A 27734-nucleotide genomic window follows, 5' to 3' on the forward strand; every position below is an offset into this window, starting at 1 on the left:
AGTTACTGTTGAATGCAATTCTAAGATTTTAAGTGATATTTTATAAAATATAACTTAGGGATTTAATTACATCTATAGAAAGTCTTTATTTTATTTATTGTAAAAGGAAATGATTTTTTGCATGCTAATTTCAGTGTTTAATACACATCTCTTTATTTTTAACCATTAAATTAAATAAATTAAATAAATTAAACGAAATCAACAATTATGATTAAATAGAAGTATGTGAGATATTAAAAAAACTGTGTGTTTATCATTTCTTGCTTACAAATTATATCTAGTGTTTTTCTTTTGTGCATTCTATTATCCATCTTACTTCGTTCTCTGACCATTAATAGGCCAACATTAATTTTATCTCATAAACACACTTTCGCTTTTTTTTAATCCAGATTTAGCGATTGTCATCACTGTATCGTGTGCATGCACTGCACAACCTAGCTAGAGCTTCCAAGCCATAATTCTTGGAGAAATAAAAATGGACGGGATTAATGACACAAATATGTAAATTCGTAATATGGGCCAATGTGATCGAAGTGGGACTAGGTAGTACTCAAACCTATTTCTTAATTAGCTTTGGTTTTTTCTTCTTTTCCAGAGAGAAAGTGAGAAAGGTGCAATGGTGAAGGCAAATTGAGACGAGAATAGTGGGTATTTATATTGAGTTGATGCGTAAGCTGGCCAAATATTTCAGAAATTAGAGGACCCATTCCTTCATTTTTATACGTGACTAATATTATGAGAACCATGCAATCAATGACGAAATAAGGGCCTTCGTTGCGTGCATGGAACGTGCTCCTCCAACCACCGATGACGTGCCACCTGTTCCTGTTTGCTGACTTCTAGCCACTAATCTATTTATATATATTCACAGTTTTTTTGGTTGGTTTTTTTGGCAATGATATAGAGATTAAATTTGTAAATTAAATTTTTTAAATTAAATAACATGAAAGTTTACAATTGGATTATTACTTAAGTGTTAATTAACGTACGTATTTCTTATTGGTAACACATAATTTAGTTTGTAAATTTAGTCTATAAATTTACTACCTAGTATTACTCTTCAGAATTTTCTTGCTTTGTTTTTTGGATGATTTTTTTCTTTCCTCCTTCCACACTTTATTTCAGGTCCGTTTGAAACTGCTTTTAGTTGTGTTCCAAGAGTTTCATAACCGGAAAAAAGCAATTAGACTACCGTTTAAAAGAATTTTTTTTAAAGAAATTTGTAGGCGTATTTTCATAAGAAGCACTTGAAATTTTTGATAAAATTTTGGATGAGTTTCATCTGTTGGCTAGTCAATTTATTTTATTATTGTGTAAGATTAGTTTAGTATTTTAATGAGTTTTCTTGTGGGCTTAAGTTTGCATCCCTTACCCATTAGAATTAGGGTATTGCTTATTTGCCTATTAGGAATTAGGGTTAGCTCTTTATATACGGTTTTTTGGTATTCCGTACAAGTCAATCAAGATGTAGCCCTCAGTTTATAACTATCTTGGCAATCTCATTTATTTGGTTACCGTTTGATAAAATGCTTATGAGCAGAAATACTTACTATAACTTACAAAGAAAGATTATAACTCTTCACAGATAAGGAGGCCAATAATGTTGTTAACATTGTAGTCAAATAATGAACATTTTGCCACTTTTCGGCATATGGCTAATGTCATAACAATAAAAGAGGCAATAATGACTAAATAATTTATGCAAAATATCTGATCAAATAGTAGAAAAGTGTGTTTATATGAGAACTGCTGCATTGCCTTTTCTTAATGCTGATCTATAGACTAATACATACATACATATATATATATATATACATACACACACACACACATATATATATATATATATTACTTGATGGGATATGATTTATGTGCTTTTTTTTTCTTTTGGAAAGTACAGTTCAATCAAAGAAAGGGAGAGCCGCCGCACTTACACTTGATCAAAATATTGCAAGATTACTGGAGCTAATTAAAGCTATAACCTGCTCGTGTGACATTTTCCAATTTGTCGTAGCCCAAACACTATCACAGCAAAGCTTTGGTGAGTTGAGCACACTAGCTATGAAGTTAGGAATTATAAAATCCCTTGATCGGGACGAGTAAGATTTTTGAGGCAACTCAATCACACTGTTTTAGTCGCTATATATGTCTGCAGAGTGGGCCATTTATTCACTACCCAAAAAACCATGGTCCACTTATGATTAATAATCAAGACACACATTGTCAAAACCAACATAATCATATATCTAATGTTTAGAACTGGAGAATGCAAACAGCGTAGTCATAGGAATAGAGGGTGTATTTGTCATTTCCCGAAGAAAAGGGTTGTAGTTGTTTAGCTAGCAAATAGGAGAGTAGCACGTCAGTCAGCCCTCGATGTGATTGGAGGCGACAAGAACATGGTGTATATAAATAGAGGGGTGTGTGAATTATTGATGGTAGGATTGGAGGAGGCAAACCAAATCTTCTTAGGTAAAGAAAAATGGGAAGATCTCCTTGTTGTGATGAGAGTGGCCTCAAGAAAGGCCCTTGGACTCCTGAAGAAGATCAGAAACTTATGAAATACATTCAGAAAAATGGCCATGGAAGCTGGAGAGCCCTTCCAAAACTTGCAGGTACGTACTAAATCACATAAAAATATAAGCACTTCACTCTCTCTCTCTCTCTCTCTCTCTCTTTCTCTCTCTCTCTCTCAAGGAGTCAAGTGGTTGGTGTTCTTTTTTTTCTGTTAATGTATGTGCAGGGTTGAATAGATGCGGCAAGAGTTGCAGGTTAAGATGGACAAACTATCTTAGGCCGGATATAAAGAGAGGGAAGTTTTCTCAAGAAGAAGAACAAACAATTCTGAATCTCCATTCCATTCTCGGCAACAAGTAATTTCCCTATTTTTTTTACAAATTTAATTAATTATTCTATATAGGAAAAATATCCTAGTGTCACACTGTTAGTCAATCAAGATCACTATTAGGTAGATTATTGTTTTAGTATATATCTAGCAAGATAATTTTCAAATTTATAATATGTTTTCTTGATGTATACACCAGAAACTTACCCTTTTATTTCTTTTGGTTCTTGACAAGATGGTCAGCAATTGCAGGCCACCTACCCGGTCGGACGGACAATGAAATCAAAAATTTCTGGAATACCCATTTGAAGAAAAAGCTGATTCAGATGGGTTTTGATCCGATGACTCACCGGCCCCGGACTGATATCTTCTCTAGCTTGCCTCATCTTCTAGCTCTTGTCAATTTGAAAGAGCTTTTAGACCATGGAAGCAGTCACCAGTCCTGCTGGGATGAACAAGCTTTGAGATTACAAGCAGAAGCTTCTCAAATGGCTCGGCTTCAATATCTACAATGTCTCCTCCAGCCTAATAACAATTCCTTTGGAGCTGCTACGCCAAACAACCTAAATGATTTCATTGACATGGAGACATTTAATCTTTTGAATACACTCGGTTCATCTCAGCTGGATATTCAAGACCCTACTGCACAATACCCTGTTGGTGATTTTCAACCAGTAGTCCAAGATAATTCAGTCCCTTTCTCTCATTTGCCTGACTTGCAAACATACCCAACACCACCAAACAAGGACATGGTTAATGATCAAGCTCCAGATCAATTTACTGCTTTGAGCCAAGGTGAAAACTCTCCAAATAATCCATGGAATATTCCTTCGTCTTCAAATACTACTCTATCTCCTACTTCTGTGGCTCCTCCCATGACAGTGACAGAGACTTCAGTAAGCAACAACTTGGGTGATGCTTGCAGCACTTCAAGCTATGCAGGAGTGGCTACTTCAGCTTGGTCTGACCTTCTTTTTGAGGACCCCTTTTTTCAGTGAGATCGCTTAATTAGGTGTATGTGTGCTAAACGCTTCGAATTGCATGATCATCAGACCTTTTTTTATTTCTTCCTTTGGGTTACAATATTATCACCACTTTACTCTGTACTTTCTGATCATATATATACTCCAGTTTATGTATAATTGTAAGAGGAGTTTCATTTTAGCTAGTAGCTAATTAAATAATTAGTTAACTAAAGTAGTTACATGTTTACATGCAAGATCCCTTGAGATTCATCTAAAAATATGCATGAGTACGCAGAAATATTCGTTGGATCCTTTTCTAATTGGAGAAAGAAACTTCTTCAGCAAGAATATAATATACGATAACCGAACCATACCAACATTCCTACACATTGAAATACACTACATTGATCATTAAGACCATATATAGAATGATGTTCCTGTGCTACATAAACAAATTATTATTACTATACTATATCATCATCAACATCATTGCTCGCTACTATTTTTATCATTATTTGCATTACTATTATCATTATTATCGTCAGCTTTATTATTACCTAATACTTTGAAATCTGCGTGATACCCACTGAGCCATTGCATGCATATACATGGCACATATATATACATATAAATACATACATATATATATATATGTATATATGTATATATATAACTGGGGATCATGTGCAGGCATAATAAGTGAAGATGGATTAGTTTTTTTTAAATTTTTTTTTATTTATTAAGATCGATGCTATTTAGAGACAAACCATGATATACTTATTGATACAATTTTTAAAATAGCTGGATATCCTACATATAATTTCTAAGATCCATGTCTATTAGATAATGTATAAATGTATTAGTTTTTTTGTGTCCAAATAGATTATTGCATAATTAAATGTTTCAAGTTTGTCAACAATAATTTTTTATTTTTTTAACAAAAAATATTATCTATATTAGGAGGGTGAGAGAGTGGGTTAAGCCTCATAATAGGCTAGCAATAATGTGGTTCAAATTCGCATTTGACAATAATCGAACCTAAGACCTCTCACTTACATGTAAAGAGGAATGCCACTAGACTATAGTACTAAGTGGAAACAACAAAATCATTTAAACACACAAAATGAGCACACTGTCTAATACAGACCCTAACTATATACGTGAGACTCATCTAAATAAGAGAATGCATCACCATGTATATTAGTTGTGTGTGTCTAATTAAATAGCATCACTCTGTACAATAGTACTAATCTCATATATGAGTTTGTACTGATGTGAATCTCTATTTATGTTAGTTAATTATATTAGTTAAGAAAAAAAACCAATACGACACTAATGACCTGCTAGAAATTACTCCATAGTGGCATCATGTGATACATATCCAAGGGTATTCAATCAAGATTTTGAATGACACTCCCCGACCTAAATCAGGGCATGCTAGCCGTCACGTGAGTGTGACGTAATCATGTGCACAGTGCGAAAACAATAATGATATAGAGAAATACGAATGAATAAAAACCAAACTACTAGCAGTACTAGTTAAGATAAGGTGCTAGAACGAGATTAAAATGTGAAATACACAACCAGAGCATAAATATCCTAGATGCAGTCAAGCAGGATAAGTACTAATTATACAACACCTAAAGGTGATCCTACATTAGTGATGTTCTGTCAGAACCCCTGTCGAAATCCTCGTGATCCACCAAGCACTTCTACCTAAAACCTGGATGAGCGCAAAACAGAAAGTGTGAGTGGGCAAAAGCAAAGCTCTTCAAAATCATTTCATTTCTCAAAAGTTCTAACCCCTCGCCGTAAAACCTGTATAATTTCCCATAAAATTATATATACTATAACAGAAATCATGCTCAGGATGAAAACCCATAGAAATATACTATACTTTGCCATAAGTAGTGTAGACAAAATATATCAATGTCAGATATCGAATCAGCCGAATCCTTCTAACTCAAACTGTACGGCTGAGTCTATAGCTCATACTCAATCTCAATCATATCAAATCAAATCCATTTATTGCACACGAGTCGTAACCACCTAAAGTGGCCTCTACGACAAGACTAGGTGTGAAATAAATATGCTCTAGTACTACAATGACGTGAAGGCTGTGAGAATAATTGCGGGTCACCTACGAGTCAGAACCACCTAAAGTCGTCTGTACGACAAGCCTGTGCACCTAACTTGGATCTAAGGTGAGCATATGGTGTGGGAGGTGAATATCACGTGAAGGACTATGCCTTAACTCTAGGCGGGAGCACTAACACCGGGGTGCAGGTTTATGAGCTCTCAATACATCACATCATATCTCACATAACTAAAGTAACTTCATATCTTTAATTCATGAACTTACCTGGCACTTACCTATGCGTCCGCAGCACCAATCATAAATATATGCAACTACTAATGCATAAATGAAATAGGCAGATACTTTGCATGGCATTTCAAACCTATAATCATTCAATTTCATTTTCTGGGAAAAACTCAAGTATATGTAGTTATATACGGAAAACCAAAAGCCCACTCATTGATATGTCGAAGGGTCGTAGCCCCTAAGCCTCGATTAATGGCGCTCGTCCTCAGGATAGGTCTCACCTATATGTGAAATAACTGAATAAATGTTATTTAAAGCACATACACAAAACTAGGAAATAACTTCTCATACAATGCTCAAATGGGGTATTTGAATATACCACCATGACCTACTCAACCTCAGGAACATCCCCATATTCTTAGAAAAATATTCTGACCACCCACGCTCCCTCACGTGCCGGCAAAGGCACCGCCAGACGCGCGGCTCACTCGTAGGCATGTGCCTGGCACACCAAACGGATTCCCTAACGGCGTTAAAGAATATTTTATCAAAAATGAAAATATGCCGTTAAAGTTACCTGACGGCGTTAGAATATTTCATCAACTTTGATGGAATATTCTCCTCCTTCTTCCTTGGCTCGCCAGAGTCCGGCTTCGGTCACCGCTGCGATCGCTGGAAATTGGGAAATTTTAAAAGCTTCACATCTTCTTCATTTCTCAACCAAAATTCATAAAACTTGAACCAAAATGAAGCTTACAATGAGTAGAACAAAACCCTACCAATTTTAAGCCCTGAAATCCACGGGATCTCGCCGGAGAAACCTCAATATTTCGGTCAAACTTGAAACTTGCCAAACTCAACTTCCCGACGTCCAAAACACTTCGTTTTTCTTCTCCGAGCTTCACGAAGATGTCCTAAAGCTTCCTAGCAGCTTGAAATCTCCTAAAAACTTCCCATTCGCGATTGCATGAACATTGCTCAAATCGGAGGTTCTTAGGTTCTCAGGTTTTCGAGGGTTCCACGTCCAAATAATAGTATCAATGGGTTGCTGGGCTCACAAGGAACTTAAAATGGTCTCCATAGGTTCGATCTGAGGATGGAAGTGAAGGTTCAAGGTTCGTCCGTACACTTGTACGAAAATGAAAGGAAGTTCGAGAGAAAGGATGAGAGAGAAAGGGTCAACGTGTGTGTGTGGGTGTATGTGTGGTCTGGATTTGGGTCACTAATCACAACCAAAACCACTAACTTTAAGTTCCAAAAACATAGGAACTAACTAATTTAGTTTAAAACCCAAGCTCAAGCCACAACACCACATAGCGTACTCGACGTCCAAGGGCAATTTAGTCATTTCACGCCATCGATAACAATAATTCGGGACGGGCTGTGACATTGAAGGGATGTACAAAAATATATAAAAATTCGGGTGCATTCAATTAAAATTTTATGGAGTCTCTAACAGTTTAACTGTACTGATAAAATAAATAAATAAAATCATAGGAAAACTAATCAAAAGGGCTTGAAAACTTTAACTTTTAACCAAAAACCACATTAGAAGTTTATTTAATGGTTAGTACAAAGCCCATTTTTATATCAGCCTAAATAAAATAGCCCAAACAAAATAACATGGTGATTTGTCAAACTTACCCCTAACGGATTTGGTTAACCTAACTTAACTATTCTTTTAGATTATTTAGCTGAACCTATAAAATAATTGAATTTTAATTTTTGTAGAATAGTTTCCGAGAGTTCTTCAATTTTTTCCGAATTTGGTTGAGTGGTTTGAGTAATGCTTGCCGACGAATGTTGAGAGCGCATTTCGAAATCGTGATCGCCGTTGTTCTTCGTCCCTGTTAAGGGGATTTTTCGGAAATAAACCTTTGTTTCAGAACAGATTTGCAGTGGTTGCATATTTTGAGATTCTATTGAATCGTTGTCATAGGTGTTGTTCGTTGTGCTTGAATATTTTCACTGGAGTGATCGTCTTTCATATTTGATTAGATTTTCGTTTGAAGGTAATCGACATTGTTTTTGCAGTTTTGAATTCGGTTTTGAATTCAATTTTTTATTTTTTTTTTAATTCAAATTCGATTTTGAATTCGTTTTTGCATGTAATATGCTTATCTTTTTATTTGACTTATATATTGTTGTTGATTTGTTTTCAGATTAGTAGATTGATTCGGTTTGTGAAAATTTCAGTTAGGAGTTTCTTATTTGTTTTGTTTTTATATTTTTTTATATTGTATGTTGTTCATCTTGATTTTGTTTTCATTTGTCAGATATTTATTATGAATTAATTCGTGTTCATCACATTTGATGTTGTTAACATTTTTCAGAAATGGTGTTCTTTTTTTATGAAACAATGGATATTTCAGTTTACTTTTCGTTTTTGTGATTGTTGTGCTATATAAATAGTGTAATTTTTGTTCACTTTATATGTATATTGTTTAACTAATAGGTGTTCATCACATTTGATGTTTTAAACATTTTTCAGAAATACTGTTATTTTTTTACGAAACAATGGATATTTCAGTTTACTTTTTGTTTTTGTGATTGTTGTGTTTTATAAATAGGGTAATTTTTGTTCACTTTATATGTATATTGTTTGACTAATAGATGTTCATCACATTTGATGTTGTTAACATTTTCAGAAATACTGTTCTTTTTTTACAAGACAGTGGATATTTCAGTTTACTTTTTGTTTTTGTAATTGTTGTGTTTTATAAATAGTGTTATTTTTGTTCTCCTTATATGCATATTGTTTAACTAATAGGTACTTATTTGTTTTACAAAGATTGGAATTTAGATTTGCAACAGATTAATAAACAGTTGTTGTTGCTTTTACATTTTGATGTTGTTTATTGTTATGTGCATAAAAGATTGTGTATTGTTTTGAATTGTTTTGTTTTTTTGTTTTTGTTTAATAGTTATGGAGAATGGTAAACTAGCTCGGTTTACATATGGTGGTTTATGTGTTGTTAGTTCTATTTCATCAACTTCTACCTTTAATCAGATTTGCAGTGATCTTTGTTCTAGGTTTAAGGGTTTGAGAGTTGGTTGTTTTGAGTTGCGATATGCTTTGAATGAAAATCCTAATTGCGTGCTAGATTATGATGCTGATGTTCTGAACATGTTTATGGTTCTTAATATTGTTGGGAAATCCATTGTAGAAATATTGGTTATGGATAAATGTGATGGTTCCATGGTTCAGTTACCTATAGAAAGCACATCTTCTTGCCGTACATCAGACTGTATGGTTGTTGCTAGTGAAAATGATCATTTAAGGAAGTATGGCTCTCATGGTGTGCACAATTTTATGTTATGTGAATGGGATAGTTACATAGAATTTGAGGGGCAAGTCTTTAGGGGAGGTTGTATTGATTTCCGAGATAAGTTGAAGAAGTTTTCTGTTGAATGTGGTTTTGAATTGAAGTAATTGAAGTAATTGAAGAATGATACGAAACGCATTAATGTGGAGTGTTTTAGGAAGGAATTAGATGGTTGTCTTTGGCGTGTGTATGCATCCAAGTGTGATGTTAATAACTTTTTTTGTTATTCGGAAATTGCATAATATGCATACATGCAAGGGTATGATTTGAAAGAAGAAAAATAAAGTTGTTGGGTGACAGTTTGTTGTTTCTCCCATCAAGGATAAGGTTCAGTCAAGTCCTCTTATTAAACCGAAGGAGATCATTTCAAACTTAAAACAGTTTTATGGATTAGATATTGATTATTCTACTGCATACTTTGGCAAATAGAGGGCAGTTTTTGAGTTAAATGGTGATGCTATTGATGCTTACAAGTTCTTGCCTTGGTATGTTGAATTTGCCCGTTCAAGCAATCCTGGATCTGTTGTTGAGCTTAAAGTTGTACCAGAGAGCAATAGATTGTTTATTGCTTATGATGCATGGATAAAAGGTCTCATGTTTTGTCGCTCGATATTATTCATTGATGGTACTTTTATCAAGAGCAAATACAAGGGAACACTTTTATCTTGCTGTGTAAAAAATGGCAACGATGGTGAGTTAATAATTTCAGCTTTTATATAGGATATTTTTTGTTTGTTTTCTTACTGTGCAAAAGAAACATATCCAGAACTAGTTGAATAACAATTTAAGAAATAGTTCAATCAGTCTCATAAATAGGTGATACGTGACTATACCTGTTTCTTTTTGTTGTGCATTGGTCTTTGATTTTATGTTCAAATAAAGGAAAAAGTTGCAGAAGTAGTTCAAACAGAGTTTAATAAATAGTTCAATTACAATTCAGAAGTAGTTGACATTTGACAGTACATTTTCACTTATGTTGTGTAGAGATTTTTGAGGTTACTTATGCTATTGTTGATTCATAAACGATAGCAAATAGGAGATGGTTCTTTGCAATATTATCTGGTATTTTGAGGCCTTAAGGGAAGGTGATCACATTTATGTCAGATAAACATGACGGTATTTTGAAGAGCATTCGAGAATTCTTTCCTGAGTGTCCACATTCATTTTGTATTGTTCATTTGAAACAAAATGTGAGTACTTTATTTCCAAAGGCTGCTGGTGAAGGACTAAAGAAGAAAATGATGAATCTGATGGCAAATTGTGCACACGCATGTACTCCATCTGACTTTGATGATTGCATGGCGGAATTCAAGGATAATGAGCAAGGGCATGTGAAGAATTTTTTGTGTGATTTGCCAAAAGAGAACTATGCTATTGCCCATTTTCCTGGTAAGAGATGGGGATCGATGAGCAATGTATTTTCAGAATCTTTTAACGCCATGGTGTCAAATAGTCGTTGTATGCCACTTTTGGATCTTCTTAAAGACATTAGAGTTTGGTTAATGGGTAGTATGGCTGAGAAGAGAATTTTGGTCAGAATATTCATACGATTTTGTGTCCAAAGAAAGAAAATGAGATGTAGTTGATGTTGAAGGAGGGCATGCATTGGAGGATTAGTTGTTCTAATGCGGATGTTTTTGAAGTTAGGACGGAGTGGAATCGGTTTGTTGTTTGTCTGAATGATATGACATGTTCTTGTGTGCAATAGCAGCATAATTGTTTTCCATGTTCTCATGCTTTGCAGGTGTTGCAACAAGATAATTGTGATGTTTTTTATTACGTTGATGATTACTGGAAAGCAAGCTTTTAACAGAAAACATATCAGTTTGTCATGTATCCATTTTCAGATTTGGAAAAGCCAAATGTAGATACTATCATAAATGGTGTGAGGCCTTCAATTACAAAGATTCTGTTAATAGGAGCACATTTATGCGACTTAGTTGGCTTGTTCTTGTGCATTTATGTCGTGTTTCCTTAGTTATTTTAATGTTTAAAGTCATTTTCGTGTGTTTTCAGATTTTATGGACAAAGTATGCAAGAAGATGCATTTCGGGCTTGGAATGGATAGCAAATGCATGGGCCAAGTGGATGGACGAATTTGAGAACTAAAGAGGCCAAGAATATGAAGAATTATGGTCCAAAAGATGAAGAAAACAGCCCAAAAATCTGTCACCCCAACTTGCATTCCTTGCCATGCAAACCACATAGAAGTCCCTTTGGATTCCATGCCATGCTTGATCACTCTTGTCCCTTACATAATTTCTAATTTCATGCTTCAATTCATTTAATTATTACACTCAATTGCTTGATACCTCTTGTTCCCTTCACTCATTAGATTTTAGACAACATTTACATCCATTACATGCACCAATTGATGCTCCATCATTCACATTTGGAATCCAATGCCATGTGCAACACATGTTGTTGCACCTTTGACCCATTTGTTGACACATTTCACCTCCCTTTCCATCTCTATGCAATGTACACAATCATTCATGCTCCCTAGCTACAACACCACTCCATTTTACCCTTCACACTTTGCATCATTACTTCATTTTCACCCTTGGACCATTGCACACCACACACACAAATTGCCATGCATTTCATCCTTAACCTAACCTGATTTTCTAAGGTTTTTGGGGGCCTATAAATACATGTTTACACCCCTTGGCCAAAGAACAATCCCCCATATTCATCATTTTATCACAAAAATTAGTCCATACACACCCTAGGAAGCAAAACACCCCAAAAACACCATTCTAGTGCCTAGAAAACATAACAGCCACTCCACCTTCTTCCACCCTCTTTGCCTAGTTCTCCACCACCCTCCAACCATCAAACACTCCTCCACACTCACCCTAAACCCTTCCATACCATTCCCCATCCATTCTACATCAAAAAACTACCCAAAATCTGTCCATAACCCAATCTGCCGCAAGCAAGGGAAAGGAGGAATCTTGGATGCACTTGCTACCAAGTTGGAGCATTTTAGGTGTTTTCTTTCCTTTGATTTTAATGTCTAATTTTATGTATCTTTGCTTTGTGAGTATGAGGAACTAAACCCCTCTTAGTTAGGGGGTGATTCGAAACTATGTTCATACTTGCAATATGATTTGATTACATCCAGTTGTGATTCATAAGTTGTGAATTCAATTTACTTATCCGTTCATATAAAAACTAATTTGTGTATGTTGGTTAAGAGTGCACGCTTAATTTTCATGCATGAATTTGACGCTAGAATATAAGGGAGTTTCACCTAATCGTTATAAACTTATATTCACAAGTAGTGAAGGTTGCTAGTCACAATCACGTTAAGTAAACTCTTGGCATAAGTTTCATGCAAATCATAGTAACGAGTGCCTCGTCAATGCTTATGTTTTTCATAGAACTTAATGATTCTTGCTTGTATCTCTATTATGCAATTCATGTAGGGAACTTGTAGGGAATGTTTTGGGTTGTCGTATGCAATCATCCAACCTAATAACTTGTGGAAAAAACTGAGGGTTAATTAGTGCAATTCACGGTTAATTTGGGGCGTTGAGTATTCATAGCTTATCGAAAAGCAACTGGAAATCGTTTTGTATGCAAGTGTGACATATGTGGAGAAGAACCTCCTAGCTAATCTTTCATCCATAAGTTTCATTCAAATTCACTTACAATCTGTTTTGTTTTACAAAGTTTGTTTTGTTTTCAAATTCATTAAAACCAAAATCCCCCTTTTACTTTATTGTTTCAAAGTGTTTAATTTCTGTTTTGGTTGTGTGTTAGAGTGTTTTGATTCACCCAAATTTGTCTAAGAATTTGTTTACTTTGTTCTTGTCTTAATTTAATTATTTTCGTCAAAAATCAACCCCATCTTATTTCTTTGAGTCATATTAATTAGAACTTGTCTTAGATTATGTTTTTAAGTGTTTTAGTTCATTAGAAAACCAAAATTTGTCCAAGTTTGTGTGAGAGTCCCAAAATTGCCCAGATTGTGTTTTTAAGGTAGTTTTGAGTGTTTAGGGGCTGTTTTGAGTCTTTTGGTTTGTTTTAGTGTTTTAAAGTATAGTTTTGCATTCTTTGAGTCTAGTTAGTGTTTTAAACTTTGTTTTCACGTTTTCAAGTCAGTTTCCAAGTGATTTAGCAATCCCTCCTAATCCCCGGCCTAGAACGATCCCTACTTACATACTTTACTACAATTGATAAAAAGAGGGTTTAATTTTGTGTGTTAACTTATTTTACGCATCATCTGTCTAGAAGACCAAAGAAAACTAGGATCAAATTTGCTAGGGAAATCAGTGGGAGTAAGAAGATTGTCACTTGTAGCAGGTGTGGATGTTCGAGACATAACAAGGTTTCATGTAAAGTTGTTATACAAGACGGTTGATTTGTTTTCTTTTTTGTTTTGAGAGATGGGAGTTGTTGGTGATATGTAACAGATTTTCATTTTGGATATTTTTTTATTTTGTTTCAATTGGTGTTTGGGAGTATGTAATTGTTGATTTGGAATTATGTTCGAGTAATAAATATGAATTCAATGTTTTAGTATTTCCAGTTTTATGAAACAGTATGTTGAGTTTGATAAACAATGAATACATATTGAAGTTTATGGCTTTGTGGTTTCAATATCTGTTTTGTAGGTTGTATGTAAGTATACGTGTGTTGCATTTAAAGTTTTAAAGTGAATGCAAGGCCTTTTGTAGGAGACTAGTATATTGGTTTTCATTCTTGATCTAGTTAATATTCCATTTTAGGTAAGAGAAAATGTAAAAAAAAAAACCACACTATTTATCAATGTGAACTAGAAAACCACACTTTTTTACTAAAGCAAACTGTACTATTTATCAAAGTGAACCAGAAAACCACACTAAAGCAAACTGAACTATTTATCAAACTAAACTAGAAAACCACATTTTTTTTTACCAAAAGAAACTGAACTAGAAAACCACACTTTTTTACCAAAGCAAACTGAACTATTTATCAAACGAACTAGAAAACCATACTTTATTACCAAAGCAAGCTGAACTATTTATCAAAATAGATTAAAATTTAGATAAAGTCATTAAACATATATATATATTGTGTCAAACATGTTTGACAATGACATTTGTGAATCATAGCAAAAGTTAGCTTGAACCTTAAAAAGTACGTCCGTATCAAAATTACATATAATGCGTATTTTTTATTGTTGATTCTAATGTCAAATGTTTGTCAGTTGTTGTGAGATTTTGATATATGCTTCTTGTTCCCTTGTCCAGTTGAAATCGTGGTTTATCAGATCCATGAGGATATCTTTCCTTGCTTTTATTACTTGGTAATCTTTGATACGTCATTGAACCTTCCGGTTGGTTGAGAGTTGGTCAATGAAGATCATCATGTATAAGCCGTAATCTAATCTGATTTACAAAGAAATTCAAGTGAATGATTATGAGTATTAAAATGAAATGAAGTGTGTGGTATAGACTATAGAGTAGTTGTTTAATAAACAAACTATTTCTATAACTATATCAAATTATTCATAGTGTTTCTGAAACTGCAGTAAGCACAAAGTGTGTGTGTGTGTATATATATATATATATATAATTAAAATGCTTTTGATTTTTTTAACGTATGATGTTGGTTTCTGTTGTGCACAGGTTCTGTCTTCTTTGACTTAGAATTTAAATTCACTTTTGATGGAATTGATTTTCTTCATTGTGGCTTGAGTTGATTCCATAACATTTGAATTGCTTGTTGATTTTCTTGCTTTATTGAGCCAATATTGAACAAAGTGGCCTTGCAAAAATTTATAATGTAATAATAAGATGCTTGTTTTATATAAATATGACAGAGTTTTTGGTTGTACGTTTTTGCTTACCACTATTGCTGCATTTTCCCAGTAGTAACCAAAGTCCAGATCTTTATCTGTTGTGCTTTGTCGAAGAGAATTGTAATGAATCATTTTTGTATTTTTTGTGTCCAAAACTACCAAGGAGAAATGGTTGTAATGAAATAATGGGAAGAAATTTTTTGATACTTTTCCATATTGGTCCATCAATTGGTTGTAGAGGCTTTCAGTATTTTGCACATTTGTTTCAATGCTTTGTTCATTGATGTTGTGCTGTTGAAAATGAAAATCATCTAAAATCATAATTGCAGATTAATTGTTCTAATTTTTATATGTATATGTAAATATTTTTTGTAGAATATTAGTTGTTTTGTTTACTCACAAAGATTGTTGTGGAGACATAGAAGTTCATTTGTTCGCGATGTTCTCTTTTTCTCTTTTCAAGTAGCAGAAAGAATCAACAATCTGAGTTGATGTAGGTCCATTTGTCATCAAACTGTGCATGTTTTCTTTCAACACCATTATTCTGTAATAGTTGAAATTTGTAGTTTCAGCCGTCCAGTATTCATCGCTGCAGGACAGTGCAAAAATTTTAGTTATACAATAATTCGTTAGTGCTAGTAAAGTTATATGAGTGTGTAAAAAAACTTCAATCAAGAGTTTTGTTTTGTATTAGTTACCTGCTGTCTGTTAACCAGAATTGAGTTATTCTTCTTTTATCATCCAGTTTTAGCATTTTGTACACTTGAAGTTGTGTCCAATTCATGTTGCTGTCTATGTGATTTGTTGTTGGAAGGTCATCCGGTTGTGAAGAAGGCTCATCTCTTAAATCCAGGTTGAATGACGGTATTTCACCCAAGACTTTCTTTCTGTTTTTTGTCATTGGCTTTGTTGCTTTTTGACTTGCAGATCATTCTTGTTGAGAGCATTGTTGCTTTTTAGAGCATCAATATCTGTTTCTTGCTCTCTTTTTGTTGCCATTATGGAAACATTTTTGTTTGGCAATGTGGCAATTCTGTCACCATGCTCATTTGTTTGCTGTATTGCCTCTTTTTGCACTATTCCTTCTTCAATTTGTTGCTTGTTTGATTCTGAAACTGGTTTGACATTTTCTTTTTTCTTTCTCTTGATTGCTGTTGGTGGTTGTAGTGTTTGGCATCTTTTCTTCTGCCTCTTTGATTCACAATTGTTCTGTTCTTCAGGTTGTGTCTCCCTCTTCCTCTGCCTTTGTAGTGGTTGTTTTCTTTTGCAATTTTTTCTTTTTCACTTTGCATTGGTTCTTGAACTTCTTCTTCAGTAGTGGTGTCAATTTGTAGATGAATTGTCTTCTTCTTCGTATGTGATATGTTTTCTATTTCTCCAAGTATTTTCCTTTGTTGCGTCCTCTTTGTTGTTTTCGATATCATTTTGACATTGGCTTTAGGTGAGTTTGACATTTGTACAGTTATTCTAACTGAAACCATCTGTCAATATAGTTTTTATTACACTGCAACTTGATTGTAAACAAATAAAAATCAGTATGAGTACACACTATATCTGAAACATACCAAGGTGAATTACTATTTATGGAAATACAAAACATTTTTATAACTGTATAGATCTTTATAAGATTCATATAACTAAATAAATTAAAAAATAAAAATGTACAATAGGAGTTGCATTATGTGTAAGATCTAGAAAACACACTAATTCTGAATTCACACCAAAATAGGTTACACTGTTCATCAAATAGAACAAAAATAAAACTAAGTTGTTTCTTAAATTAGAACAAAACTACACCAAAGTACTTTGTGATACTAAACTAAAAAAAGTAAATAATTTAATGGTAAATGTGATTTTAATCCTTGCTTAAGATTATAGTTAGAAAAATGTCTTATGCAAGATTAAATATTGATTATAGTCCCTTGACTATACATCCATGTCAATATGTCAGCTTTTATTTTTTTGGTGGTTTTATTGATTCTATTTTTCCAACATTGCCCATATGTGATTATGGACAATAACAAATTTTAAATGCTGAGTTATGAGTGTGCAATTATTACTTAATATATTTTCATTTTTTGTCCATTTTAAACACAAAAGTTCAATTGTATGAATCTTTCATCGTCCTCTTCTATGGTGTTGTGCAGATTCGTTTATTTGTCTAGGAAGTTTAGCATTTTCACTAAAATCGTGTACATGGGTTTTTGTTAGGATTTTTTTGTTTGTTTGTGGATACCTGATATATTAGTTCAATATTTGTATATGATCTGCATATGTGTACTGTGTGGATGCAAATTTCTTCCTCCTTGATCCTGGACAATTTTGCACCTACAAAACAATTAACACCTTAGGTTAAGGCCAAGAGCCTCATGCGCCCACGATAAATTGGGGGGGCTTTGGCCGAAGAACCTCCGATGCCAAAGTTAAAATTTAGAGAGAAAGAGTGTTTAGAGAATTTTGGGATTTTTGCCAAAGTGTTTGAATTGGCTTTTCTGGTGAGAATGAGAGTATATTTATAGGGATAGGAGGTGGCTAGGGTTTTTTGGGTTTAATTTAGGTTTAATTAGGAGTTGCAAAATTGATTATTTGTATAAATGGGGTAATAAAATGGAGAAAGGTGAAAAAGGTTAGGAAAAGGGGGGTGGCCGGCCTCTTAGTAGTTTTAGGTGTGGATGAGTGTTTTAATTGATAATTAAGGGATTGATTAGGTAATTAATCCCTTAATTAATCAATTTTTAGGGAATATGAAAGGAAAATATCATTTAGCTAATTGATTAGCTAAATAATGGAATACAAAATATATAGAATAAATTAGGTTTTAGGAATTACCTTATAGAAAGGATTTGATGAAATAGGCTTTAAATTGTTACCTATTGTGAGCACTTTTGACTTTGTTTAGGGATGATTGCCCGCTGCTCGCGCGTAAGAATCCCAGTATGCCTCAAGGGTATTTTTGTCCTCTTTTACCCAAGAATCCACGTGTCGCTTTGTGATTATTTTTGGCTCCACATACTGCACATGGTTTCAAATAGTTCTCATGCCGTTCGCTCCTCTATATTTTGGCGCACTATAGAAATGAGGTACACTAATCCAACATAGGTACCATGGTTGAGGTACATTAAAATTCTAATAATGTTTTTTTAATTTGCAGGTACTTTGTATTAGGTACCATGATATAGGTACCATGCTATAGATACTGTGGTATAGGTACCATGGTTTAGGTACATTATTTACTTATTTGGTATGATGTATTCAATAAAATTTGATTTCTAGAGTTTTGTTTCATTGTGATATGAAATTTTTTGAATTCTAATCAATAATTTCGTTTTCTTATTTGGTATGTAACTGAATTTCTTATTTTATAGGAGGAAATGAAGCCCTCAAATCAAATATTAATTGTGGGGGTATTTTAGGAACTAAAATACACATAAAGACATTAAATCCAATGAAATATGAGTTTTAATGTTAATTCTGAGGTGAACATCCAGTCAAGGGACTAATTTAAATTTTTTATCTTGTACCAGGTTTTTATGAAAAGTTGATTTATGCCAAGGATTAAACTCCACTTACCCCATAATTTAATGATCTATATTTGTAGAGACCACACTATTTATCAAAGTGAACTAGAAAACCACACATTTTTACCAATGCAATTGATCTATTTATCAAAACGAACTAGAAAACCACAAACCACACATTTTTACCAATGCAAACTGAACTATTTATCAAAACGAACTAGAAAACCACACTTTTTTATCAAAGCAAACTGAACTATTTATCAAAGTGAATTAGAAAACCACACTTTTTTTACCAATAAAAAAGTGAACTATTTATTTTTACAAATAAAAATTAGTATGAGTACACACTATATCTGAAACATACCAAGGTGAATTATTATTTATGGAAATACAAAACATTTTTATAACTGTATAAATCTTTATAAGATTCATATAACTAAATAAATTAGAAATAAAAATGTACAATAGGAGGTGCATTAGGTGTAAGATCAGGAAAAATTGTGATTCTATTTATAAATGAAGCAATTGTAAATTGTTTCGTAAATACTGTTTATTAACTTTAAAAAACGCAAACTATTTACTAAATGTACAAATTATTAAAAGAGAATCAAACTAGTTCGTGTAATAGCGTAATATATGTTTATACTAGTTCGTGAATGCATCCTAGATTATACTATTTCCGTACATTTCAATTCTATTTATAATGAAGCAAATTGTAAACTATTTCGTAAACACCGTTAATTAAACTTAAAAATCGTGAACTATTTTACTCAAGTGTACAAATTACAAACAGAGAATCACCCTAGTTTGTGTATAGCATAATATATGTTTATATATTAAACGATTGGCTACTAAATAGTCTTTTTTTGGGTGGATCTGTGGTGAATTCAAACTGAGAGTAAATAACAAACTAAATTTACGGAAATAGTATAATCTAGGTTTTGTTTAAGTTGATGCATGTTATTCTATATGCTTGATTCCAGTAGATGTTAGTTATATAAACAATGCCGTATGATTTTGTGAAATATGTTGAGAAAAATTGTAAGATTGTTACCTTTGTTTATTTTCTGGGTATTTTTGCGACCAAGTTACTCATTGAAGTTGAAATTTGCGTGAATTCATCCGTGAAAGAACTAGAATGATGTACAAAATCGGAAAATGAGGATGGATAATTTTTGCTGGGGGCTGGGTTTTTGGTTTTTTTATAGTGCATGCAGTTTCTTCATCGTGAATGGCTTATTTGTGCATGAAAATGGGAGTTGGTGTTAGGGAGAGAATTTGAAGTTGCTGTGAGAGTGTGAAATGATGATTTTTGCTGGGTGTTAATTATGCGTGAAGGATGGGAAATTTGGGTTTTGATCTGGCACTGAAAAAAAAATTAAAAAAAAGAAAGAATAAATAGTTGTTATTTTTCATTTTTCAGATATAGTGTGTACATGTATTCCAGAAACAGTTTAAGTTATCTAGTTTTTAGTTTCGCATAAAATTATCTAAATGGGTAACTATATTCTTAGGATAATAGAATGTGGTTGTTTTTGAATAGTTGTATCAAAATTATAGTTTGATATAATATGAAAGGTTAGTGATGTTCTAGCTCAAATTTAAAATCAGAGAGTCCTATTGTAGATGGATGTGGCAATAAGTTTTTCTTAGGTTTATGTATTTAAATATGTGCCATGTGAGTATGATATTAGTTGACCATTGTTAATTGTGTTTAATTCATGTTAATTGTGTACTTGTAAGTTCTTGTATTTGTGTGAGTTTTAATTCGTATAACGTGTCGTGTCTAAAATTGTCACCCTAAATTATAAGCGTGAAAAACCATAAAGTATTCAATTTGAAATATCAAATTTTGAAAAGGAAGTGTCAAAATGTAAGCATCTGAAAAGTTTTAATATAGTTCTCATTCTTATAATAACTCAAAGAGTAAGGCATGTAAAGTTGATTGGCTTTATACTAAACTTTACTTCTTTTTCATTTTTATATGGTTTCTTTAGATAAGTAATGGTGTTAGGCCCCCTAGGGCACAAAAATTATAAAACGTACGCAAGTAAGGGATGGGCACCAACATACAAGCCCACTTGAGCTCAGGGTTTTGTATGTTATCTTGGTTATGAATGTTCTAAAACTCATGCTAATGTAATAAAATCCTCATCAGGAATGTCATTATATTGACCATGTTTATTTTGTCGTCTTCTGTCTTCAAGTATCTTCTTCAATCCATTTGCATAACTATTCTCGTGATTCACAAGTATAGTTGCAATTTGAGCTCTTTTGGCAAATACTTCTTCCTTCTCAAAGGTGACTTCTATTGAGTTATGGTTTTGTTCTTACCACTTGCAGAACATGATCAAAGTATTGGTCTGTATACCCATGTAGCCTCGGTAGTTTGGAATTGTAGTGTGTCATTTTTCCATCTTTAATGTCCCAAACTACCAAGCTAAAGTGGAAGTAATGCTTGATCAGTATGAAGATTTTTCCAACTTTATCCTCATTATCTTGTAAGACTATCTTCAATGTTTGGTCACTATGTTCCTGATCACTCTTGCTTTTTTCTATCTCCATGTTATTCTGAACCAACAATACATATTTATTTATTAATCTTAATTAATAAGTAACAATAATTCTTAAACTGAACCAAAACACTGAACACTATTTATGAAAGTTAATTAAATTTACAAAATATTTATTAAATCGCACAAACACAAATTTTTGTAAACAAAACTGTTTGGCACTTACTAAGATGAATGAAGGAAGATACAGATTTTGTTGTTGCCCTGTTTTTGACTCGTTTTCTGACATTACGTAGAACGAAGCATCAATTATGTTGGCGTCGATTGCCCCATGCACAAACAATGATGTCATATATGTTTTTAGGACAACAAGCTCAGTTGCCATGGACCCTTGCCTTGGTTGCATCCAGAAGTAGTCCCTATGTAAGAAAATAAAAAGTTATATATATATATATATATATATATATATATATATGTGTGTGTGTGTGTGTGTGTACAGATGTATTAAGTTATGATTAATAATGTAAACTTACATTTTCTCTTGTCTGTAATATTTCTTGAATTTTTCTTTTGTCTCATCTTCAAGTAACTTGTAAGCCCTTGTTGATGCAGGTAGATGATAGCGTTTGTCAAACTTTTCATTTATTTGTTTTGGCTTCTTTGGAGGGTTTTTTGCAATCTTCTTTGCAGACTTCTTTACTGTTTCTTTAGTAATTGGATTCAAGGGTGATTGAACCTTTGGCTGCTCCTTTCCTTTCTCAATTATTGGTTCCAATGGTTGGCTTTGTGATGGAACAATTAAAGGGCTTTTACTGTCACTCATAGCATAGATGCATTTGGCCTTTTTTTTTTCTTTTGGATGGGGATATAATCATAGTGTGGATCGACATTTGGTTTACAATCATCCCTCTTTTGTATTTTTTACTAGTGTTCTCGTCTTCTTCTTGGTAGTTTCTTTTCCTTGCTCTTCAGGATCCTTGCTAGTTAGAGTCTGCATTTGAACATCTTGTTGAACTCCAGAGGCCCCTTTTGTAGTGGCAATGTCTTTTCTTTCATGCTATTGATCCTCCCTATTTTCATCTGGATCATGATCAGTTGCATGCCTTTGTTCTGGATCCTCCATAGCCACATCATTTTCAATTGCATTCTCTTGAACTGGATCCTCAATAGTAGTATCTTTATCATGTGTATGCTCTTCAACTCGATCATCATTATTTGGATCTTCTTTAGGTGGTTCATCCTTTTCTGGATCCTTGAAATTTTGATCTTCCTCTGTTGAAGCATTTAGATCTAGTACTATTGGTTGCTTTTCCGGTAGCTTCTTCTTCAAACTTCCAATTTCATCCAGAAGTTTATTTACTTTCATAGAAGCTGCTGAGTTCTTTCATTGCAACTGTCTCATTTCAAATTTCATTGAACTAATCTTCTATTTGTCCTCATGTCGTTATTGCAAAAGCTTTTCAATGTTTCTATTGATTGCTACCGTTGTTTGATTCGTTACAATTGAATCTGTGTGTAGGCTGTCGAGTGCATATATCATCATGTGACTGAGGACTAGATACCTCTTTTGATTCATGCTCGCACATCTTTTAAACTCTTCAAAACCTTCCACACATAATGTGGTATCAATCCCTATGATGTCCTTTTGATAAATTGCATCAAATTTCATCAATTCTTCTCTGTACAGTTGATCATACTGTAACTGAGCTTATTTGATGGGGATACTGTGATCTTGTTGAGCTTCAGCTTCAGTTCTCTTCCTTTTCCTTCCTGTTGTCTTCTTTTCTTTTTTCTTGGAAGCCTTGTTTCTTAGTTCAGGAGAAGGAATGGCATTGTCTTCTTCTTGGTTTATGTTGGATTGCTCCTTTATTGGTTCTTCAGAAGGTATAGCAGCAGGAATTGACTCATTTGGTTCAGCACAAGGAATACCACCACCAATCTGCACAGTCACACATTAAATAGTTATTAAATTACATAATAATGTCCTTGTTTCGTAAACACTGTTTATTAAACTTTAAAAAACATAAACTATTCACTGAATGTACAAATTATTAAAAGAGAATCACACTAGTTCATATAATAGAGTAATATATGTTACTGTTTATAGAAATGCTAAGAGAAACTATATATACAACGTGAAATCTAAACTGTTCATAGATCATTATTATGGCACTATTTATGAAATTGTAAACTATCAATATTTGTAGTATGACATTATTTTCTAGATTTTGTATTATTACATTATCGATATATCACTATTTATTGAAATGCTCTTTTCTTTTAGACTGCAAACATGAACTCTTCAAGAAATTTAGAAACTATTGATGGATTTGACACTATTTATGTTTTATATAAATGACACTATAGCTGGATTTGTTGTATTAGAGATTATGCAGGTTTCATTGTTGGTACAAATACAAAGTTGAATTATTATTGAGCTTCAAATTTGAACTATTTCTGTATAATTATGAAGTGACTACTTCTGAAACTATAAACTGTAAAGATCATTATGTTATGAAACTGTAATGTGCAAAAATATATTGTTTATTGAAATACTTTTGTTATTGGTCCTTACCTCAATTTGTTCAATTGGAATATCTTTGATAGTTTTGTGGATTTTGGTTATGTCTCATCTTCCAATGGCAGGAACCATGTTTTCTCATCCACTTATTGTCTCCACCAGATTGGTGTGAAGACAAATCCAATACTGCATGAAATAAGAACTTTGAATTACTTTCTTGTGTATTTTATAAGACAGAATTCATGTTTTTAAAATATGGTTCTTATTTCTTACCAAAATAAGGGCAGTATATCCGCTTGTTGTTGCTGACTCTTTTCCATTTTTCCTCTTTTTCTTTGATTTGTTAATCATCTTGAACAAGTAGTAACTCACTCTTTTTGCCCAGTTGTATTTGCTGATTTGGTCCAATGCCCCACAATTGTTATGAAGCTCCATGTGATGTATGTTCCAGAGGTTGCCAATAAGAGGGATTGTAGGAGATGCACACATATCATTGAAGCAGTAGCTTTTGCCCCTTCAAGAGTTTCGTCTTGGATTGATTTTTTGTACGGTTCAAGAATGTCCTTTTTTTCACTATTTTTTGGTTCGCAAAATATGTTTTTACAAAGTTGTCTTTCATGTTTTTTGTGTATTTTTCTGTGTTTGGTAGTTCAACTCCTTGGTTGTTTAAACCAAATATTTGAGCAACATCTTCACTTGTTATTCCTTTTGGCTCATGATCTCCTAATTTGAACTTTTGTTGCTTGGAGTGATAGCATTGTATAATCTTGATCAGATCCATATCAGACTTCTTTTTTCTCTCAGTTGCAACGGTTTCATCATCCATGTAGAACTTGATTAGACTTAAAAATGGTGTCTTGCCCAAATGATTGCAGACATCACGGCATTGTTGAAGCAATGGCTTGTACAATTGCATTGAATTTGCAAACCCAAAAACATTGCATCTGTATTGCACATAAGATGTTGAAGGTCTTTTATTCTTTTTCTTATCTGGACTCTGTTTAGCGAAAGTCTTCATTCTTGGTTTCTTGGCTCCGTCCATCTGTAGGAATAAACATAGTTTAATTATTACAACTATTTTTGTACCTATATCAAAATATGCCACAATTTTTTATTATGAAAGTGAACTATGAAAACACACTAATTCTGAATTCACATCAAAATAGGTTACACTATTCATGAAATTAACAAAAATAAAACCATGTTGTTTCTTAAATTAGAACAAAACTACACTAAAGTACTTTGTGATACTGAACTAAAAAAAGTAAACTATTTAATGATCTATATTTGTATAGACCACACTATTTATCAAAGTGAACTAGAAAACCACACATTTTTACCAAAGCAAACTGAACTATTTATCAAAATGAACTAGAAAACCACATTTTTTTACCAAAGCAAACTAAACTATGTGAACTAGAAAACCATACTTTTTTACCAAAGCAACATGAACTATTTATTAAACTGAATTATTTATCAAAGTAAACTATGTATCAAACTAAACAATTTATCAAACTGAATTCACATCAAAATAGGTTACATTGTTCATTAAATAGAACAAAAATAAAACTATGTTGTTTCTTAAATTAGAACAAAACTACACCAAAGTACTTTGTGATACTAAACTAAAAAAAGTAAACTATTTAATGATCTATATTTGTATAGACCACACTATTTATCAAAGTGAACTAGAAAACCACATTTTTTTACCAAAGCAAACTAAACTATTTATCAAAGTGAACTAGAAAACCACTCTTTTTTACCAAAGCAACCTGAACTATTTATCAAAGTGAACTATTTATCAAATTGAACTAGAAACGACACTTTTTTTACCAAAGCAACCTGAACTATTTATCAAACTGAACTAGAAAACCACACTTTTTTTTACTAGAAAACTGAACTATTTATTGATTTATATCTGAATAGATCACAACTAGAAAACCACATTGATTCTGGATGCACAACAACATCGCCACACTATTTATCAATCAAAATAACTCAAAGTACTTACGAAACTTAACTAAAAGTACTGAAATATTGATGGATTTACATCGGAATGGGCATGCTATTTAAGAAAATGAACTAAAACACCAAATTGATTCTGGATCCATACTAAAAACTACACTATTTATCAAACTATACTATTTGTTGAATGTACAAATTATTAACAGAGAATCACACTAGTTCGTGTAATAGCATAATATATGTTTATACTAGTTCGTGAATGCATCCCAGATTTTACTATTTTTCGTACATTTCAATTCTATTTACAAATGAAGCATATTGTAAACTATTTCGTAAACACTGTTTATTAAACTTAAAATTGTGAATTATTTCATAAACACTGTTTATTAAACTAAAACACCACCGAAATAGAATGTTGATTATATTTAAGTTATTTAAGCAAAGCAACCAACATATGAAGGCAAAAAAATACTATTTAAAGGTTATAAGAAAACGAGCAGCTATCAAAGTGAAGTAAAAATATACCATTTTGCAGAAACATTGCTCATTCAATGAATCCGAAGCATGCAAACTTACATATTACTGTGAAATCACCAAGAATATCTGAAATTTTGTGGTACGTACCTCTGTTTCTTCTCTGTTGCCTTTATTTTCCAATTTTTTTTTGTGCGTTTTCATCTGGATGCAAATCAAAATACTCTGAACTGGAAACATAATTCATTTTTTAGAATCTCAAACATGCAATGTACATATTTAGTAAATTAAAGTAATAAATCATCAAGAATATCATAATTTATAGGTTCGTACCTATGTTTGTCCGATTTTGACTTTGAAAATATATAGTTCAAATATTTTCAATTTTTCGTCTTCAAATGTAGTTTTTGGGTTGAGAAATTCCAGATTTGAAGTGTAGATTATTGTTTGAAAACTTGAATCGAACTTGAAAATGTTTTGAGATCTTGACGTGTTGAGCAATGGAGGTTTCGATTTTTTTGTACGATGTGAAGGGGTTGGTGAACATTAAAGGCGTTGCATGGATGATGAATTTTAGTAACTGCAACTTTGGCTAACGGGCTTGGGATAGGCTCCGTTAGGGGAAATTTTGTAATATTAATTGTTATGCAGTTGGGGTTTTTTGTTGAGCCCGTGTGTTTTAGTATTTGTAGGGCTTGGGATAAAAATTTTGTGTCCTTATGATTAAATTTAAGCCCTTTTTATTAAATAATAGTTTAAGGTGGTTTTTCATTAAAAAAAAGTTAGCCCAAGCCCTTTTCGTTAAAGCTCCCTAAAATCATTGCGTTGAAAAGATTTTAAATAAAATCAATGGATCTCTCCCCCACTCGTCTTATCATATAATCCACTATATGATATAATCCACTACATTGTTGTCACCACCACCTAGCGATCACCATTTACAACACCACTTCTACCACCATATAGTCGCCGCAACCAACGTCACCACCATTGTAATCATTGTAACTACAACCACTGCCACCGTGACAACACCTTGCCATAGTTGGCCATAACCACCAGCAATCAACCACCTTGGCTACCAGTACCGCCACCCCCTCACTACCACTACCTTGTCACATCAATCACCACCATATACTACAACGGCCTTGTTGGCCATTGCCATCTCTACTACAACCAACATCGCCACCAGCCCTTGCTGCCAATTGTACCACCATTACCACGTACCCATACTATCATCGTTGTCAAGGACGCCACCTCTACTACCACCATCTTACCATAACCATGATTACCACACTACCATCAACAACCATATTACCATTGCTGCCACTATTTCAAAGGTAGCACATAGTGTGGCACAATAATGTGCACTATTAAACATTGCACGACGGAGGAAAGTTCTTTGTTGGGCGGAATGAATGTTACACACGGAATTGGCTGTCGTTGCACGAAACAAAAAGTGACGAATGAGTGTTCATTGCGTGTGGGGTTCGACG

General features: G+C 33.2%; 2 protein-coding genes and 3 pseudogenes across 3 annotated transcripts; 3 read left to right on the plus strand and 2 right to left on the minus strand.

Moving 5' to 3' along the window:
• Nucleotides 1–2419: 2419 nt before the first annotated feature.
• On the plus strand, nucleotides 2420–4009 carry LOC126626865 (transcription factor MYB93-like). Its single transcript, XM_050296267.1, has 3 exons — nucleotides 2420–2615; nucleotides 2744–2873; nucleotides 3081–4009. The coding sequence occupies exons 1-3, from the start codon at nucleotides 2483–2485 to the stop codon at nucleotides 3841–3843; spliced, it is 1026 nt and encodes a 341-aa protein (XP_050152224.1). The 5' UTR covers nucleotides 2420–2482; the 3' UTR covers nucleotides 3844–4009.
• Nucleotides 4010–7873: 3864 nt separating this feature from the next.
• On the plus strand, nucleotides 7874–12648 carry LOC126602159 (uncharacterized). Of its 2 annotated transcripts, none has more exons than XR_007616052.1 (2): nucleotides 7874–8145; nucleotides 11476–12648. XR_007616052.1 is itself a non-coding variant. In XM_050269022.1 (2 exons), the coding sequence occupies exons 1-2, from the start codon at nucleotides 10557–10559 to the stop codon at nucleotides 11559–11561; spliced, it is 378 nt and encodes a 125-aa protein (XP_050124979.1). In that variant the 5' UTR covers nucleotides 10546–10556; the 3' UTR covers nucleotides 11562–12648. The 2 variants fall into 2 exon arrangements, 1 of the variants encoding a protein (XP_050124979.1); XM_050269022.1 differs by lacking the exon at nucleotides 7874–8145 and adding an exon at nucleotides 10546–10848.
• On the plus strand, nucleotides 9060–10281 carry LOC126602080 (uncharacterized; annotated as a pseudogene).
• An 8249-nt stretch (nucleotides 12649–20897) lies between the features above and the next one.
• LOC126632646 (uncharacterized) lies at nucleotides 20898–22193 on the minus strand (annotated as a pseudogene).
• A 145-nt stretch (nucleotides 22194–22338) lies between these two features.
• On the minus strand, nucleotides 22339–24844 carry LOC126607517 (uncharacterized; annotated as a pseudogene).
• Between the last annotated feature and the right edge of the window lie 2890 nt (nucleotides 24845–27734).

The sequence above is a fragment of the Malus sylvestris genome, chromosome 1 (assembly GCF_916048215.2).
Source record: "Malus sylvestris chromosome 1, drMalSylv7.2, whole genome shotgun sequence".
NCBI lineage: Eukaryota > Viridiplantae > Streptophyta > Magnoliopsida > Rosales > Rosaceae > Malus > Malus sylvestris.